The 19,789-nt window shown below is 47.6% G+C and overlaps 1 protein-coding gene across 3 annotated transcripts in view; it reads right to left on the minus strand.

The window, feature by feature from the left end:
* The window catches only part of LOC103170548 (dual specificity protein phosphatase 22), a 75,282-nt gene extending 58,680 nt beyond the window's left edge, over positions 1 to 16,602 (minus strand). For all 3 annotated transcript variants that reach the window (XM_029056477.1, XM_029056475.1, XM_029056474.2), the window contains exons 1-2: positions 16,381 to 16,602; positions 5,409 to 5,442 (exon numbers count right to left, since the gene is read on the minus strand). In XM_029056477.1, coding sequence (XP_028912310.1) covers positions 5,409 to 5,442; positions 16,381 to 16,401 — 55 coding nt within the window. In that variant the 5' untranslated portion in view covers positions 16,402 to 16,602. The remainder of the gene's footprint in view (positions 1 to 5,408; positions 5,443 to 16,380) is intronic.
* Between the last annotated feature and the right edge of the window lie 3,187 nt (positions 16,603 to 19,789).

Genomic DNA, 19,789 nt, shown 5'->3' on the forward strand with positions numbered 1-19,789 from the left:
GCTTACTACATGTCAAACACTGTACTAAGGGCAGAATAAAAGCAAGATAATTGGGTTGGACACAGTCCCTATTCCACAGGGGGGAAGGAGACCAGGGACTTGTCATTGCCCCATTTCCAGAAGCCCCAGAAGCCTAAATTCCCACCCTACTACTTATTTTTGCTTCTCTCCAACTACAACCCAGCTCTCACGCTTCACTCCTCTAATACCAACCCCCTCAGAATCCTTCATTCTCATCTCTCTAGCCATCGACCTCTTGCTCCCATCTTCACAGAAACTCCCAACCACTCCCACCCCCAACCCAGAGGCAGAGGGAATGACTACCTTCCCAAGCCCCTTCCTGCCTCCTAAAATAAATCTCCTCCACCCCTTCAATCAATCATATTTATTGAGCACATACCGCAAGCAGAGAACTGTAAGCGCTTGGGAGAATACAATATAACAGAGTTGGTGGACACGCTCCCTACCCACAGTGGGTTTACAGTCCTTCCTGATGGGGATCCACCTCCTTCTCATGTGAAAAAACTAATAATAATTATGGGATTTGTTCAGAGTCAAGTTCTGTTCTAAGCATTGGGGTAAGTACAGTGCAACTGATTCCAACACAGTCTCCCTCTCCCACATGAGGCTCGCGGTCTAAATAGGAGGGAAAACAGGTATCGAATCCCCATTTTACGGTTAAAACTGAAGCACAGAGAAGTTAAGTGACTTGCCTAAGGTCACTCAGCAGACAGTAGTGGAGCTGGGATTAGAACCCTGGTTCTCCTTCTCCTAGACCACACTGCTGCAGTGTTATGTCAGACACCCTCTGGATATCAAAAAACTTAACTGAATTTAATTAACTTGAGAGATCTCTAGGGCAAAGGAATTCCTCATCTCCCTCAATAGCTCATCTTAGCATCTCCCATCCATCAGTCAAGAAAAACTCTTATGTTTAATTGAGCTCTCACCATAAATTAAACCTCTTGCTCTTTCCTCAGCAGACATAAATAATGAATGACAATCCATCTAATCAATAATCTTTCATGAACTTGAAGGCAGCTACTTCTGAAAGTGTCAGGAGATTCAGCTTCTCTGGTCACTCTGTGACCATAGCTAATTGTTTAACCCTCTAGGCCCCAGTCTCCACATCTGTAAAATGGGAATGAGGTAAGTGATCTCCTTACCTCTTGGACTCTGAGCCTCTTGTTGGGCTGAAACTATGATTTATTAGCTCTGCTTATATTTCCCTCAACACTTAGCACATAGTGTTTAATAAATGCGGTTATTAAGTCATCACTTGTCCAGGAAAAATAATCCCAAACTTCTCAACTCTGTAATGATTATGGTTGCTCCTCTCAATTAACAATTCTAGTTTCTCCACTTTCCTTATGAACCATTTATGCCAAACTAGCTGAGTTTCAATATACATCTATCTCCATTGAGGCAAGCTATGCCCGAAATCTACCCAAATGATTTCACCTTAATACTCAGAATGTTCTACACAGACACTGTCCTTTCTCAATGTTAAAAATATTTCAATTGAAATGTGTGAATGAATGCATCAATCAATCAATCGCATTTATTGAGTGCTTACTGTGTGCAGAGCATAGTACTAAGTGTTTGGGAGAGTAAAATATAACAGAGTTGGCAGACATATTTCCTGCCCTCAAAGAGCCTATGATCTAGAGGGGAAGACTAACATTAAGACAAATTACGGGTATGTACATAAGTGCTGAAGGAAGAGACTCCCAGGTATAGTTTTTCTGCTGTTATTCTGTGATTGTCAAGTTAAATGTCAGGCTTCTTCTCACCACGACTGCTGCCTTGCTGGGAGTGGAGTGCCCAAGTGTTCCCTCTGTTCGTTCCTCTAAGGCAATGTTTCTCAGGTTGGGCTGGGAGGAGACCAGCCAGACTAGACCAGTGGCATAGTTGTAGACCTAATCAATCCATCAGTGGCATCAACTGAGTGTTTACCACATACCCACCTGAGGGAAAACCAACCCCACAGACCAAACTCCTCCACCCAGGAGGCCCATTCCTGCAACTCCCCAAGTTTCCCTTCTCCTCCATCATCCTCTCTTTCCCCCAATCCCATCAAGAGCCAATCCAGTTCCTGTCTTAAGAGTATGGGGAGACTGGACACAAATGAGCTTCGGGCCCAGAAAGGGGAGGGGGTAGGAACGGAGAGAAGGGGAAACTAGACTGTAAGCTCATTATGGACGGGGAACAAGTTTGCTCATGGAATGGATCTGGAGACAAAGAATGAAAATTTAGCAATCTCATCCTCGATCGGACCACTGGTCCATCCACCCCAGTAATCTCTGAATGCTTCCCAGCATCCTCTGGTACCACTGCTCACCAATCGTTCTCCACTGAAGTGCACTCAGTGCACTCTCATAACCGAGCAGGGACCAATCCATCATGAGCCTTTTCAGTTCTCTAACTTTTTCCCAGCGACGTAAAAAGGTTCTCAACCTCCTGGGAGAATTTTAACCTGAAATGAAATGCATCGTCTCCTTTCCCAGCCATCATCTGTGAAACTTGGGCAGATTCCCCCTGCAGCTTCCCTCTCAGGCTATGATACCTAACTCTCTTGTCTTGAGGCAAAGGGACAGACGTCCTTCTTAAAGCACAGAGAAAAAGCACGCCCAATTCCTGGGTTCGGCTGTAGAGCTCTTAATCTCGTGGCCTTCGGAAATGTACTGATGCCACCAGCAAAACCCAATACATCTCCAGAGATCCCATTTGATGGATGGACCCAAATGATAAGGGAACAAACATCACTGCCTTCAAAGCGTATCGATCAATCATATTTATTGAGCGCTTAGTGTGTGTTGACCAGTTTTAAGTGCTTGGGCACCAACAATATAAGCGCTCAATAAATACCATTGACTAAACACCTCCCCTAAAATACTTCCTCCATAGAGGAACTGATATATATGAGCAAACCCCAGAGTCAGATATACTACTTTTCAAACCTCACCGCTTCCTATCAACTGAGTACTTCAGAGATAATTACAAAAGCACTGTTTTTAGCAATGAGTTCTAATAGCAATAAGCTGCTGTCAGCTCTCCAGACACAAGTCCGCCAATTATCTGACAAAGGAGGTAGGCAAGAGGGAAGAGAAATAAATCAATATTTTGGAGGAAACAACATAAGGTTAATTCATTTGTATAAGTCAGTTTGTAAAAGAAGAATATTCCGATAACTTTAACCTTAATGAAAAATTAAAAAAAAACTAAACCACACATAACTGGGCATAACTGTTCCTTCCAACAAGGTATGGTGCTGTATCTAGACAGATGTGTGTTACCAGAACACTGTTTCCTCATTTGGGCACCACGTTCTTCCACCCAAAACGCATAGTGAAAGAATGCGTTATGACAGGACTCACTGCAAGGAGAGAGGGTCAGCAGGAAAGAAGAAAGAAGGGAAGAGGGAGAAAGCCATAAGTTGAACCCGAAAGAGTTGGCTCAACCTAATAGGGGCCTGTGTGGGGAAACCGTGAAACAATTTCCCCGACTGGCCCCAGTTTCACCAAAACTTTCATTTCTACAAACCAAAGAACCAAACTACCCCATTAAACTTAGAGGTCTGTGTCCTCATTGTCCATTCCTTGGTGTTAACTAAGCTACTCTGTGTTGGTTATATCGCCCTCAAGAACTTCGGTACTAACACCAGCTCCAAAGCACTTATGTCCATATCCTATTTTCCTTATCTGTAATTTATTTTAATGTTTGTCTCCCCTTGTAGACTGCCAGCTCCTTGTTTGGAAGGGATCATATCCACTAACTGCATTGTACTCTCCAGGCGTGTACTGTAGTGGTCTGCACATAGCAGGCGTTCAGTAAATATCACTGACTGACTGACCACCTGATGCTGTGGCTCATGAAGGTGCACCACTGCTCAGACTGAACATTTGCTGAACTTCAAAACTTCTCGAGAAAAGAGTAACCAAAATAAGCTGCTTGAGGGTCCTGTCTCTTAAGTCCTTTCCCAAGTGCTTAGTACAACGCTCTGTACTCAGTAGCACTGAAATACCATGAACTGAGTTCAGTGAAAGAGTAGGGGTAAGAGGAGGCTGGGCACCCACCTCCCTTCCTTCATGGTCCACTGGGGCAGGGGCAATCAGGGGAAAGTTACAGCAGGTGTCGAGGAGAAAGGGAAGAGAGGGCAAGAGGGCAAAAGAAAAAAGGGGCAGCACCCACAGCTCCAGGGACCTGAGCCATGAATCAGGCATCTCCTCTTCTCTCCCTCCCTCCTCTGACCCCCACCCCATTTCATTCATTCATTCAATCCTATTTATTGAGCACTCACTATGTGCATAGAACTGTACTTAGCACTTGGGACAATACAAAAATACACAGCCACATTCCCCACCCAGAATGATCTAACAGTCTAGAGGGGGAGACAGACATTAATCTAAACTGATAAATTACACATATTATAAACAGATTAATTACAGATCCCTCCCGCCACCCATTCCAGTCAGGTCACTCTTCCTCCATATTCCTCATGAACTGCCTCTGCTTTCTCCAGGGACACCCGAGAGGCGGATCAGAAGCACAGATCTCCGACGACAATCACAGAGGCTTCTTCTTCCAGTCTCCCGAAAGACCACAGAGATTTTTAACACAAGGCTGTCACCATAACCGGCTTTAAGTAAAATAAAAGGCAGACAGGCAGACGGGGATAATAGTAATTATCTGTCGTCGCAGACGTTCGCTGACTGTGTTTTTCCCAGTGGAGGGAGACGGGTTCATGGAAAATGATGAGAATCAGAGACCAAAAGTGTAACTAAGGGAACAGTGATCAAATTGTCTTTAGAAAATCCGACAAGAGCTTAAATGAAGCAAAGCTGAGAAGTCCTGAGCGAGAGCTGAAGCCAGGTTTGGGGCCTGGTAGCTGGAATCTGCACACCCACAGTCATGAACAACTTCGTTTGAATGTTAGGGGACCCATTGGAGCATGCAAGAAAAAAAGCGAGAGAGATTTGCAGCCTTAGAGACTGTGATTAAACTAAGCAGGTCTGAGATCCCACAGAGCTGACCAAATGCACCCACGTTCAGAGCAAATGAGGACTAACACTGCCTGGAAGCCATAAGCAGGTATCTTTAAGGTGATGCTTACAATACCATTGTCATCAGTGGTATTTATTAAGCGCTTCCTGTGTGCAGAGCTCACACAGCTCACATTGCGTGCTCAGGAGAGTATATTATAACAGAGTTGGCAGACATGTTCCCTGCTCTCAACAGTCTAGATGGGGAGTCAAACACTGATAGAAATACTTTTTAATATATAACTTATAGATAGGTATGTAAGTGCTATGGGGTTGAGGGTGGGGCAAATAACAAATGCCTAAAGGTCACAGATCTAAATGCATAGATGACAGAGAAAAAAACAACCAGAAACAAAGTGAACCTACCTTTGAAGTTGCCAATGTACAAGCCAGGCAAGATCTAGGAGAAAAACAAATTGGAGATATGAATATGGTTGGCACAAAATTTGCATTCAGGACAGAATATTTTATTGAAACAGAATGTGGCAGTCCACAGCCTGAGGGAAGACCTGTGATTTAACCTCTCCCACCTCAACTTTCCTTAACAGCTGGCAGAACTTGACCCACGTAATTTGGCCCAAGAGGACCTGGACAGGAAGAATAGTAAGAAAGCCAGGGCAGGGGAAGTGTTTTGATTTTTTACGGTACTTGTCAAGCACTGGCCTAAGCACTGGGATATATACAAATCAATCAGGTCTGACACAGTCCTTGTCCCACACAATCTACGTAGGAGGGAGAAACAGTTATTAAATCTCCATTTTTCAGATAAGGACGCGGAGGAACAGCAAAATTAAGTGACTTGCCCAAGGTCATAAAATAGGCAAGTAATAATAATAACAATGTTAGTATTTGTTAAGCGCTTACTATGTGCCGAGCACTGTTCTAAGCGCTGGGGTAGACATAGGGGAATCAGGTTGTCCCACGTGGGGCTCACAGTCTTAATCCCCATTTTACAGATGAGGGAACTGAGGCACAGAGAAGTTAAGTGACTTGCCCACAGTCACACAGCCGACAAGTGGCAGAGCTGGGATTCGAACTCACGAGCCCTGACTCCAAAGCCCATGCTCTTTCCACTGAGCCATGCTGCTTCAAGTAGTGGAGCTGGGATTAGAACCCAGGTCCTCTGACTCCCAGGCCCATGCTCTCTCCACTATGCCAAGCTGCTTTCCTGTTGCACATTTACTTCACACAGAGCTACTTCCTCAAGCAAGACTATTTTTAAATACCTGGAGTGCAGAACCCAGGGGGCTTTCTGAGGACAGTGAGCCCCAGGAGATGTTCAATTTTTATAAGGTAATCCTAGGCACCACTGTCCTAAAATCTCACTGAACTTGGAATTGTGAAAGGGAAAAGGGAAAACAAAGGAAAATGGGGATGAGGGGAATGCTGCCCTCCTGGCTTGTCCCAGAAACATTCTCATTCTTTTCCCTCCCCAGGCAGCAAAAACTAGATCCATGCCCCCAGGGCTCGGCCATAACCAATTGTCTTTTACTGGGAAGAGCCAATTGCCACTTGCTCTCCCTTGCAGGGATTTAGTTCAAGCTCAGTATCCTGGAGGAGGAGTGGGGAGAGAAGGAGGAGGTGGAGAAGGACATGGAGGAAGAGTATGAGGAGGAAGAGGAGAAGGAGGAGAACAATACGGAGGAGAACAAGAATGAGAAGCACACAGAGAAGAAGAATGAGAACTAGGAGAACATGGAGGAGGGCGAGGAGAAGAGAATGAGGAGGCAGCAGCGGGCATTAATTCCTGTTGCTTCCATCATTACCACCGGTAAACACTTTCTCTGTGCAAAGTACTGTATTAAATTTGGGGTGAACAGTGGGATTCCCCCATTCAAACTCTTTCCTCTTAGTGCCCTTTTGCAGTTAAACGATTTAATTTTAATGTCGGTATCTCTTACAGAGCACCCTCTCTCACATCCAGATAACTGTTATGGTTAGAATTTTGAGCAGAGCATGTGTCCTTGGGTCCAACACCTCCCTTCCCCTTTGCCCTTCAGCCTTTGAAGTATTCTGACTGACTTGAAAAGAGAGACTACATGCTTGGTCCTTATTTATAACTAATAACAGATCTCTAGTCTTGCTGAATAGGATGTGAAAGATAACACATTAGAAAATTATTTACCTATATACACATACAAGACATATAAATCATAATCTTGTATTACTGGTACACACAGTGCCATCTGATCTGCTATTGGGCTTTTCATTCAGCTTTTAACATACTGTTTTGGGTAAATTTTTTGGATCTTGAAAACATAGTACTGAACTTTACATTATTTCCCCTGGGAAACTAAATTTCACTTAGCCCACTTTTGCTTAAGGATATTTTCATAGAACCAGTTCAGAGTGGTAAATAGGAAGTCCCTGTAATTAACACATGATAATTTGAATTTCTCAAATTTCTTTTCTCAAATTTCAGTCCAAGAAAGAGTGCAGCCTAGTGGGAAAAGCACAAGATTGGGAGTCTGATTACTTGAGTTCTAATCCCGGTTCCCTCATTCGCCTGCTGCATGATTTGGACAAGTCACAACCTCTCTGTGGCTCAGTTTTTAAATCTGTAAAATGGGGCTTCGACACATGTTCTCCCTCCTACTCAGACTGTGAGCCCCATGTGGGAGAGGGACTGTGTCCAACCTGATTATCTTGTATCTACTTCACCACTTAATACAGTACTTGACACAATAAATGCCATGCAAATACCAAAATCATTATTATTAGTCCAAGAAGCCCAGTGGTGCCCATTTGTGCAGCAGCTGGTATATGTGTGTACAAAGTGAGAACCAATTCTCCTCCCCACCATTTTGTATACCTCCTCCTGAATAAAAATAAAATCATACAGTCATTATAAAAAAACCTTCAATGCTCCCATTTGGCATTTCCTGCCAAGCTTGTGTATCACCATCTCAAAATCCATATATGTTCAACACTGTTGAGGTGGCTAAAAATATGGACACTAAATGATATGATGTGAGTTAAGTGTATAGAGTATATCGGCATCTATGACATGTCATCGCTGATTTCTTCATACCCAAGCAACACTCTCCTATCATCACAACAGCAGCAAAATAACTCAACCAGCAATGGCTATTTCCAGAAAAAACTCCACCCATTTTGCTCCATCCACTCCATACAAATGAAGCCTCAAAAGGTATTCCGGAGTTCCTCCTGGAACTGGTTTTCTGAAACAGCCAGCTGCCTTGCTGAAAACTGAAAGGCACGTGGGCCACTTTGGGCAAGAGCCTTATGTAACCAACTGCAAGCCAGCCAGCCTCATGGCACTGGCTCTACAATAATAAGGAGCCCAAGTTATTCCCTGCCTCTAAATAATAACAGTAAAAATAATAGTTGTGGTATTTATTAAGTGCTTACTATGTGCCAAGCACTGTTCTAAGCACTGGATAGACACAAGATAATTAGGTCCCACATGGAGTTCACAGCCTAAGTAGAAGGGAGAACAGGTACTGAATCCCCATTTTGCAAATGAGAGAACTGAGGCACAGTGAAGTTAAGTGACAGAGAAGGGGCCAGGGAGTCAGAAGGACCTGGGGTCTAATCCCAGCTCCGCCACTTGGCTGCTGGATTATTTTGCCAGTCACCCAGTCAATCCTATTTATTGAGCGCTTAGTGTGTTCAGAGCACTGTACTGTGCACTTGGGAGTGTACAATACAACAATAAACACATTCCCTGCTCAAAATGAACTTACAGGCTAGAGAGGAAGACAGACATTAATATAAATAAATTACAGATATGTACAAAAGTCCTAAGGGCTGGGAAGGGGGATGAATAAAGGGAGCAAGTCAAGGCAATGGAGAAGGGAGTAGGAGAAGAGAAAAGGAGGACTTTGATCAGGCAAGATCTCTTGGAGGACTTGTGCCTTCAATAAAGCTTTGAAGAGGGGGCAAGTAATTGTTTGTTGGACATGGGTGAGAGGTCAGAGGCGAGACAGATGAGACTGAAGTACAGTGAGAAGGTTAGCATTAAAGGAGCTAAGTGTGTGGGCTGAATTGTAGTAGGAGAGTAGCAAGGTGAGGTAGGAGGCGGCGAGGGCAAGCCGCTTCATTTCTCTGTGCCTCAGTTATCTCATGTTATCCAATTTTCAATAAGGATAAGAACAACTCTGGTATTTAAGTGCTTCTTATGTGTCAAGCACTGTCCTCAGTGCTGCAGTGGATATCAGATAAATTAGGTATGGCACTGTCCCACATGGGGCTCACAAGTCTAAGGGGTAGGGAGAACAGGTATAATCCCCATTCTTACAGATGAAGAAACTGAGGGGCAGAGAGGTTAACTACATAACAGGCAAGTGGAGGAGCTGGGATTAGTACACAGGTCTCTTCCCTCCCAAGTTGGTGGAGGCATGTTTTACACTGGTGCTGCCACTGTAAACTTAACTCTTTATCCCATCCTTGTCCACCCCTCAGGTTTATTCCAAATCCCTCAAGTTTATGATCCAGTTTACCACTCAGATCAGTAATAGTAACTGTGCTATCTATTAATTTCTTACTATGTGCCAAGCACTGTACTAAGCAATGGGGTAGATACAAGATAGGTCCCACACGGGCTCACAGCCTAAATAGGGGTGAGAATAGGAATTGAATTCCCATTTTACAGATGAGGGAACTGAGGCCCAGAGAAGTTAAATGATTTAATAATAATAATAATAATAATAATGTTGGTATTTGTTAAGCGCTTACTATGTGCCGAGCACTGTTCTAAGCGCTGGGGTAGACACAGGGGAATCAGGTTGTCCCACGTGGGGCTCACAGTCTTAATCCCCATTTTACAAATGAGGGAACTGAGGCCCAGAGAAGTTAAGTGACTTGCCCACAGTCACACAGCCGACAAGTGGCAGAGCTGGGATTCGAACTCAGGAGCCCTGACTCCAAAGCCCATGCTCTTTCCACTGAGCCACGCTGCTTCTCTAAGCAAATAATAAATAAATGATTTATCCAGGGTCACACAGCAGGCAAGTGGCAAAGCAGGGATTAGAATCCTGGTCCTCTGGTTCCTAGGCCCAGGCGTTTTCCAGTAGGCCATGCTGCTTCTCCTTTCCTCCTCTTTTCAGTTCCTACATGTAGGAGCCAAAAAGAGAAGGAAAACAGAAAATGATGGGAAAAAAAATCCTAAAAAAGGCAGTTTGTGCTGCATTACCACAAAAGAGCTGAAACTCTTTTACAACAATAGCAATACTGTCTCAAGCTAAATTCTGTTTCAAGCAAGGTGGAAAAAGTACAGATTTAAGAGACCAAGTGAAGAGATTTGACATGAAATGAAAATAGATGTTTTAAAAGCTGGTTATGTGTCTATTGGGTAATTTTTTACTGCTGTTTCAAAAATGAAAAAAAGGAGTCCCGGACAGTAGCTGAAAATAATGCAAATACTTTGTAAACAGACAAAGGGAGTCTTTCTGACATGCAGCCATGCAGAAAGAAACAAAGAGTTCTATTTTGCATTAAAGTGCCATAAACAGATAAATTGTGAAGCAGAGTCCTCCTAAAGGAAGGGAAAAATATTTGGGGATCATATAAACAAATCTTTACAAAAGATTTCACAATTTTGAGTGATTCTATTTGCCCCCACAGGCTACAATACTAATTGAATAGCATAAACGGAGATACAGGGATAGATAGTCCGTGGGTACTCTTCCTTCTTGGGAAACAGTTACCACAGAGTTCTTTATTTATCATTGGCTAGTACTCTAGGGCAAACCCAATCAGGCAAAAGACGGTCTTAATTTGCAATGCCTGCTTCAAGGTACTGAAACGTCATGAAATGCTGAGCTTACCCAAACAGCACACTTAACAGAATTTCTTAATAAGCAGGCCTGGGAACTGGAAAGACCTGATTTTAACCCTAACCCTCCAAGAATTACAGAATGGCTGAGCCTCTCTGGTAATCAAGGCCCTCATCAATCACTGTTTTTTTGGAGTGCTTACATTGTGCAGAGCACTGTACTAACCACTTGAGAGAGTACCATTCAGTTGGTAGACATAATCTCTTGCCCACAAGGATCTTACAGTCTACAGGGTGAGACAGAAGTTAAAATAAATTACAGTTAGGGAAATAGTACAGTATAAGGATTTTTGGCTCTATTTGATGACATTCAGTCACAGAATCAATGAATATCTTCACCACTATCATTGACTCTAAAGAACAGCTTTTTTAAAACTCTAAATGGGGCTTTGAATCAATAACCAAAGGGAGAAGCAGTATTTAGCCAGAGCTAAGTTGTGCAGATGCAGAATTTTGTCTCATATTTTTGTTTCCTCCTCAAAAAACTGTCAAACTTTAAGTCTTCAGGAAAGGAGAGAAAAGGAGGTAAACTAGGGGCCAAGTATCATCAAATGATATTTATGATTAATGATTAAGAAACTTCGAGGATAGAAGCAACCCAGAGTTATCACTCCAAATTCAGACTATGTTATTTAGATTCATACATTCTAAAACAGTGGCCAAAGCAAACAGCAAGCTCATGACAAGGGAAACAATCCCTTTGGCACCATGCAGAATTGTGTTTTTCCTTCCTCATGTCAACCTTTATTACATTACTAATAATAACAATAGAACTATAATAGTAGTATTTAAGTCCTGACTAGGTTTCTAAATGCTGGAATCAATACAAGTTAATCAAGTCAGGCATAGTCCCTGTCCCATGGGGCTCACAGTCTAAGTGGAAGGGAGAGGAGGTATTGAATCCCCATTTGAGGAAACTGAGGCATACAGAAGTTAAGTGACTTGGCCATGGTGATACAGCAAGCAAGTGAGGGAGCCGGGATTAGAGCCCATGTCCTCTGGATCCTAGGACTGTGCTCTTTCCACTAAGACTTTGGCAGAAACCATAACCATTAAGCACTTCTAATGCTCCCTCAGTTGGGCACTTGAGCTGAAACTGGAGGCCAATCAGCTAAATATGAGAGAAAACGTTAACGGAAGCAGCATGGCCTAGCAGATGGAGCAAGGGTCTCAAAGTCAAAAGGGACTGGAAGCCAGAAGGACCTAGGTTCTAAACTCAGCTTCGCCACTTCATTTCTCTGGGCCTCAGTTACCTCATCTGTAAAATGGGGATTGAGACCCTGAGCCCCATGTGGGACAGGGACTGGGTCCAACCCAACTTGCTTGTCATCTTCCCCTCACCCCCCAGTGCTTAGTACAGTCCCTGGCAGATGGTCAGTGCTTAACAAATATCATAATTCCTATTATTATTACCTTGCACCCCCCGGTTCTGCCCCCTCCCTGCTCTGGAGTGAGGTTAGACCTAGGGGACTGAGCACAAGCCCACATTTATGGGGTTCAGCTTGAGTGCAGCCCTGGATTTGGGGAGTGAGTGTGGCTCTTCACGGGCCTCCCACCTCTTCATTCCTTGAATTAACACCCATGTTCCTAAGAGCATGTAACAGCTTAACCTACCCATCATTTATTTTCATATCTCTCTCTTGCACAGGCTTTGCAATCAGGGATTGTGTCTACCAACTGTATGATAATAATGTTGGTATTTGTTTGTTAAGCGTTTACTATGTGCAGAGCACTGTTCTAAGCGCTGGGGTAGACACAGGGGAATCAGGTTGTCCCACCTGGGGCTCACAGTCATAATCCCCATTTTACAGATGAGGTACCTGAGGCACAGAGAAGTTAAGTGACTTGCCCACAGTCACACAGCTGACAAGTGGCAGAGCTGGGATTTGAACTCATGACCCCTGACTACAAAGCCCGTGCTCTTTCCACTGAGCCACACTGCTTCTCTATACTCTCCCAAGCCCCAAGTGCAGTGTTTTGCACAAAGTGCTCAATAAATACCACCGATGACTGACCAATCATTCATTCATTCAATAGTATTTATTGAGCGCTTACTATGTGCAGAGCACTGTACTAAGCGCTTGGAATGAACAAGTGGGCAACAGATAGAGACAGTCCCTGCCGTTTGATGGGCTTACAGTCTAATCGGGGTAGACGGACAGACAAGAACAATGGCAATAAATAGAGTCAAGGGGAAGAACATCTCGTAAAAACAATGGCAACTAAATAGAATCAAGGCAATGTACATTTCATTAACAAAATAAATAGGGTAATGGAAATATATACAGTTGAGCGGACGAGTACAGTGCTGAGGGGATGGGAAGGGAGGGGGGAGGAGCAGAGGGAAAGGGGGAAAAAAGGGTTTAGCTGCGGAGAGGTGGGGGGGGGGGTAGAGGGAGTAGAGGGAGAAGAGGAGCTCAGTCTGGGAAGGACTCTTGGAGGAGGTGAGTTTTAAGTAGGGTTTTGAAGAGGGGAAGAGAATCAGTTTGGTGGAGGTGAGGAGGGAGGGCGTTCCAGGACCGCGGGAGGACGTGGCCCAGGGGTCGACGGCGGGATAGGCGAGACCGAGGGATGGTGAGGAGGTGGGCAGCAGAGGAGCGGAGCGTGCGGGGTGGACGGTAGAAAGAGAGAAGGGAGGAGAGGTAGGAAGGGGCAAGGTGATGTAGAGCCTTGAAGCCTAGAGTGAGGAGTTTTTGTTTGGAGCAGAGGTCGATAGGCAACCACTGGAGTTGTTTAAGAAGGGGAGTGACAAGCCCAGATCGTTTCTGCAGGAAGATGAGCCCGGCAGCGGAGTGAAGAATAGACCGGAGCGGGGCGAGGGAGGAGGGAGGTCAGAGAGAAGGCTGACCCAGTAGTCTAGCCGGGATATAACGAGAGCCCGTAGCAGTAAGGTAGCCATTTGGGTGGAGAGGAAAGGGCGGATATTGGCAATATTGTATAGGTGAAACCGGCAGGTCTTGGTAACGGATAGGATGTGTGGGGTGAACGAGAGAGACGAGTCAAGGATGACACCGAGATTGTGGGCCTGAGAGACGGGAAGGATGGTTGTGCCATCCATGGTGATAGAGAAGTCTGGGAGAGGACTGGGTTTGGGAGGGAAGATGAGGAGCTCAGTCTTGCTCATGCTGAGTTTTAGGTGGCGGGCCGACATCCAGGTGGAGAGGTCCTGGAGGCAGGAGGAGATGCGAGCCTGAAGGGAGGGGGAGAGGACGGGGCGGAGATGTAGATCTGCGGGTCATCTGCGTAGAGATGGTAGTCAAAGCCGTGACAGCGAATGAGTTCACCGAGGGATTGAGTGTAAATGGAGAAAAGAAGAGGGCCAAGAACTAACCCTTGAGGAACTCCAACAGTTAAAGGATGGGAGGGGGAGGAGGCGCCAGCGAAGGAGACCGAGAATGACCGGCCAGAAAGGTAAGAGGAGAACCAGGAGAGGACCGAGTCCATGAAGCCAAGGTGAGATAAGGTATGGAGGAGGAGGGGATGGTCGACAGTGTCAAAGGCAGCAGAGAGGTCAAGGAGGATCAGAATGGAGTAGGAGCCATTGGATTTGGCAAGAAGGAGATCATGGGTTACCTTAGAGAGAGCAGTCTCGGTAGAGTGGAGGGGACGGAAGCCAGATTGGAGGGGGTCTAGGAGAGAATGGGAGTTAAAGAATTCTAAGCATCGATTGTAGACAACTCGTTCTAGGATTTTGGAAAGGAAGGGTAGTAGGGAAATAGGGCGATAACTGGAGGGGGAAGTGGGGTCAAGAGCGGGTTTTTTTAGGATGGGGGAGACGTGGGCATGTTTGAAGGCAGCGGGGAAGGAGCCATTGGAGATTGAGTGGAACAGCATCTTCCACTGTTGGAAAATTTAGAGGCACAGCTAACCTCTGGGCCTAAGAGTAGGGGAAATCAGGCAGAAAAGTGGGAGGGGTGAAAGGGAGGAAAGAAAGGGTGGAAAAGAGAGTGGTGGGAAGGGGAGGTAAGGACAGAAAAGGAGGTGGGAAAAACGGCCGCCTCTAAGGCTAGGAACGGAGAGGGTGGGAAAACAGAGAGGAGGAGGAAGGGGAAATGTTGGGGAGGGGGCAGCAGGAGGGGAAGCAGAGAGGAGGGGAGAGGGGAAAGCAGAGGGGAGGGAGGAGAAGGAGGAGAGGGGCAAAGGTGGAGAGGAGGGGAGAGGAGCAAGGGCAAAGAAAAGGGGAGGCGGGGGAGAAAACATGGAGAGGAGAAAAGGTGGGAAAGATGAGGAAAGGGTACCCCATGGTAAGGTCAGACTCAGCAGAGCCTGTACAGCAATAATCACCTCCGGGAGAACACGGCCAAAAGATCTCTCGGGGAGAACAACACAAACAACCCCAAAGTCGAGTCTGTGAGTTCTGCCCACCCCACAGGGGCCCTTGATTTCATCCCCACACTTCCCTCTGTACATACACTAACCATCCAAGAGTCGGAGAGAGCCAGAGTCAGGCCGAGAGACGGTCAGAAAGACACAGAGTCAGAGACAGACAGGGAGAGTCAGACAGAGACAGAGAGCCAGATAGGGGCAGGGAGTCAGACCGGCAGAGGAAGAGAGAGACGGAGCCAGAGAGTCAGATATAGTTAGAGGCAGAGAGGCAGACAGAGACAGAACGGGGGGAAGAGAGAGAGAGAGGAGAGAGTCAGAAAGGTAGAGGGACAGACAGAGAACGACGAGGGTCAGCCGCCGCGATGGCGCGGATTTCCTTCGGCTGGAATAAAGCAGGGGGGCTGGGGGTTGGGGGTCCGGGGGAGGGGGTGGCTGGAAGGGACCGGCCCGGGCCCGCGGGGCTCTGCTCGGGGATGGCGGCCACGGCGGCCCCGCACCCGCACCTCCAACAAGTGTCAACGGCTTGGCGGCGGGCACCCGGGGGAGCACCCGGGAGGGCGGGCACGGCGGGCATTGAGCCCCGAGGCACTTGGGCTTGCAGGGCGGGCGGGCGGCCGGGGCTGTCTGCCCGGAGCAACTTCTGGGCAGGAGGGAGAGACACAGGGAGAGACAGAGACCCCCCCCCCGGAGAGAAAGAGAGAGAGAGAGGGGCAGAGAGACACGCAGAGACAGAGACACAGGCACACAGAAAGACAGAGAGAGGCAGAGACACATAGGAAGGCGGAGAAACAGAGACAGAGAACCCCAGAGAGAGAAAGGGGGGGGGGCAGAGAAACACAGAGACACGCAGAGGCGGAGACACACAGAGACAGAGAGAGAAGCACAGAGACACAGACACACAGAGAGGCAGAGGCACACAGAGAGACCGAGCGCAGGGCTAAAGAGGACACCAGTTCCGATCCCGCTCCCACCCCGCCCCAACAAACGCCTTGAAAGCAGCAACAGTTGACCGCAAACGTAATCTCACTTGATTTCCGTGGGCTCCGTGAGCCCGAGTCGCAGAAGGGCGAGGGGTGGGGCGGAGGGGGCACGACAGAAGGCATCCGAGGGGCTTGGGGGGAATCAACCTTCCGCTGCACGTTGATGGCAAAAGCAAAGACGCAGGGACGAGCACAGGCAAACAAGCAGGCAGACCAACAAAGGACAAAACTTTACCTTGTTCATCCCATTCCCCATGGTGACTCTAAGCGAACTGAACTTTAGCACCCCCGGAAATTTGGTTGCAGGATCACTAATTGCATGTTACAACACGAGGAGGAGGAGGAGGAAGAGAAGAGAGGAGGAGGAGGAGGAGGGGGAGGCACTAGACAAGGATTTATTAGCCGGATCACGATAATAATAACACTAAAAGAGCGGGAGATGCTCTATATTCTTTGGGGATGGTGGGGGGGGGGGGGTGGGAGGGGGAATGGGGGCGACGGTGGGAGGCTTTCCGCTTGGCCGCCCCGGGACTTCCCTAGCCCCGAGGAGACAGCTGAACGGTGAGCTCCGCTGCCAGGAAACGTCTCCGGCTCGGCCCTCCTCCTCCCCCACATATGAGTCAAGGCGGACCGTCCCTGGCTGCCCGCCCCCCTCCCTCCGGCCCCCTCCCTCCCGCCTTCCCGGGCTTCCTGGGACTTGTAGTCTTCCTCCGTCGGGATCGCCGCCGCCACGGCCGCGGCCCCCTCCACCGGGGAAACTACAACTCCCAGCCTGCGCCGCGCCCGGGGAAGTCACCGGATCGCCGGCCGCGCGGCGCTGGGGCGGTTGTCGCGGGGCGAGAGCCGCTTCTGCCCCCCGTCCCAACCCCCACCCCCCTCCCGCCTTGCGTTCCTGGAAGGATGAGTAAGGCGGGGGATCGCCGTCGCCGACGGGGTTGTCGCGGACGCCGTTGGGTTTCTCAGCAATCGGTGTGGATAAAATGTCTCCGAGGGGCTGTGCAACACTGAAGTGCATGGCTCTCCCAAGTGATGCAAATCAGGCAGGGACTTTCTTTTTTCTTTGATTAAATTCCCTTTAGGGGCCTATTACCAGGAAATTGCTACTCTGACTCGAATGCCTCGGTGAGCAAGGTGGTATCCGACTGGCCACCACTTGCAGTGGGTTTTTGGGGATTGTCCAGATCTGATGGAGGGAGAACCCCCACGTCTCTCCCTCCTTTCGCCCCCAGCCCATAGAGAGCCGTGGCAGGTAAGCTAAGATCCCTTAGTGGGCCCAGTACACGTTGCCGTGGTCAGTTCATCGTATATATTGAATGCCTGAAGCAGCGTGGCTCAGTGGAAAGAGCCCGAGCTTGGGAGGCAGAGCTCATGGGTTCGAATCCCAGGTCCACCACTTGTCAGCTGTGTGACTGTGGGCAAGTCACTTAACTTTGCTGGGCCTAAGTTCCCTCATCTGTAAAATGGGGATTAACTGTGAGCCTCACGGGGGACAACTTGATTACCCCGTATCTACCTCAGCGCTTGGAACAGTGCTCGGCACATAGTAAGCGCTTAACAAATACCAGCATTGTTATTACTCGTACATATAGAGTGTAGAACACCTTACCAAGCACCTGGGATGGTACACTATAACAAACCCTAATGGCAAGTTAATGCCAAATTGTGGCTGATTAACAGGACAACGGTGCCTGCTTCAGCTCGGATATACTGGAGCCCCTTGTCATCGTGATGGGGAAAGGCAGGCATGGCATCACAGAATAATAATTTCTCCCGTAACCTGAAGCTCCAGTCCATCAAAAGTTAATGAGGCATTTAGTGAAGTCTGGCTTTTCATGAGGAGCAGCGTGGCTCAGTGGAAAGAGCACGGGCTTTGGAGTTGGGGCTCATGAGTTCGAATCCCAGCTCTGCCACTTGTCGGCTGTGTGACTGTGGGCGAGTCACTTAACTTCTCTGTGCCTCAGTTCCCTCATCTGTAAAATGGGGATTAAGACTGTGAGCCCCACGTGGGACAACCTGATTCCCCTGTGTCTACCCCAGCGCTTAGAACAGTGCTCGGCACATAGTAAGCGCTTAACAAATACCAACATTATTATTATTTCCACCATAACAGGATCAAACTGGGGAGGCTCTGCTTCCCCCTACTTATCCACTCTCCCCACCCCTATTCCCTGGGGCCTTCTCGAGGGCAGGGTTCAGAGCCAGGAGAGGAAGGTTGAGAGGTGTTTAAACCACAGGAATCAACTGAGGTGAAAGTAATTAAGAACTATCTGTAAAACAGTGACTGCCACTACTGCCATTCTAGTGGGAATTATTTCAAAGCAGACACATTTTGGGCCCTTATTCCTTCACTGTGGGACCAGGAGACAGTGTGCCAGGCAGCCAGTTGGCCAGTAGCCATGCCATCTTCCCAGCCTAGGGGAGCTGGCGTGGCTCTGGGCGGGGTGCTTGGGTCACTTTACAGCAGAGGGAAAGCCAGCCTGCGCTCCTGCTGTTCTGACTCTCTCATCTGGCAGGATACAGCCCCCGGCTCAGGTACCTCAGGTACCTGTGGGTACCTGTGGGGTCCTTCATCCTTTCCAGGCTGCAGGGCAAATTGGAGCAGTTCTCGCCCACAGCCTGGACCCGTACACAGTGCCCGCTTGGTGCCACCACAGTGACAGCTGGTTTTAAATGCCTGGATGCTCTGGGAAGAAATAAGTTTTGCTTCCCCCTGTGGGCATCAAACAACCATTTGAAAGGCAACGAAGGTGGCTTCCCCCAGGGCCCACAACCCCTCCTGCCTGCATATATATACCCCTAGGTTTTCCATAAAACCTACTTTATCTGTAATAAATTTCCAAAAGCCCAATGCCCACTGTGGCCATCCTAATCCCCACCTGGGAGTCAGCATTTTAAATTCACTCAGGAAAGGGAAGGGGGCTTATGGAATTACACACTTTGTGGTGGGATCCTCTCCCTTGCCCTTCCACCCATCTGTAACACCAACCTCCCACCTGGTTTCCCATCTCTGCTTTTCCACCCCAAGGTGTGGGGCCTGTGGGAATGCATCAGGAAGGACTAGCTCCAAACCAAAGTGTCTCCCAGGCAACAAGCATCTTGTCTTCCCGGCTCCTCCGTTGCTTCCCGCCCATGAGGGAAGAGGAGAAGATGAAAGGATAAGGGAGGTTCCAAGGCCCAGCTTTGCCACAGGAAAGGGAGTAGCCTGGATTTTGAAGCCAGAATGACCAGGGTGGCCTGGGTGGTAGGAGCTATGATCTGGTGAAGCTCTGCCCAAATCAGATTTTGAGATACAACTCAGCCTGACTCAAGCCTGTTAATGGCAAATTATGGGCCTGGCCTGCCTCAAAAATATTTTCTTAAGCATCGTTAAGAGTGCTTCAGATTTAAATGGTTCACTTTTGTCACCTACCCAACTAAGAAGTTCTTTCCAGAGCTGCTGCTGGGCCCCAAACCCTCTGCCAAAATAACTAAGATTAGAGTGGCAGGATAATATTTGTTAATCACTTATTATTTGCCAAGCACTGTACTAAGCACTGGGAAAGGTACAGGTTAATCAGGTCAGACACGGTCCCCATCCCTCACTGGATTCACTAGAAGTGTTGATAAAACCCCAAATCATCTTTGTTGGTCTTCCTCTCCTACTG

This window comes from Ornithorhynchus anatinus, chromosome Y2 (assembly GCF_004115215.2).
Source record: "Ornithorhynchus anatinus isolate Pmale09 chromosome Y2, mOrnAna1.pri.v4, whole genome shotgun sequence".
NCBI classification, from domain to species: Eukaryota; Metazoa; Chordata; class Mammalia; order Monotremata; family Ornithorhynchidae; genus Ornithorhynchus; species Ornithorhynchus anatinus.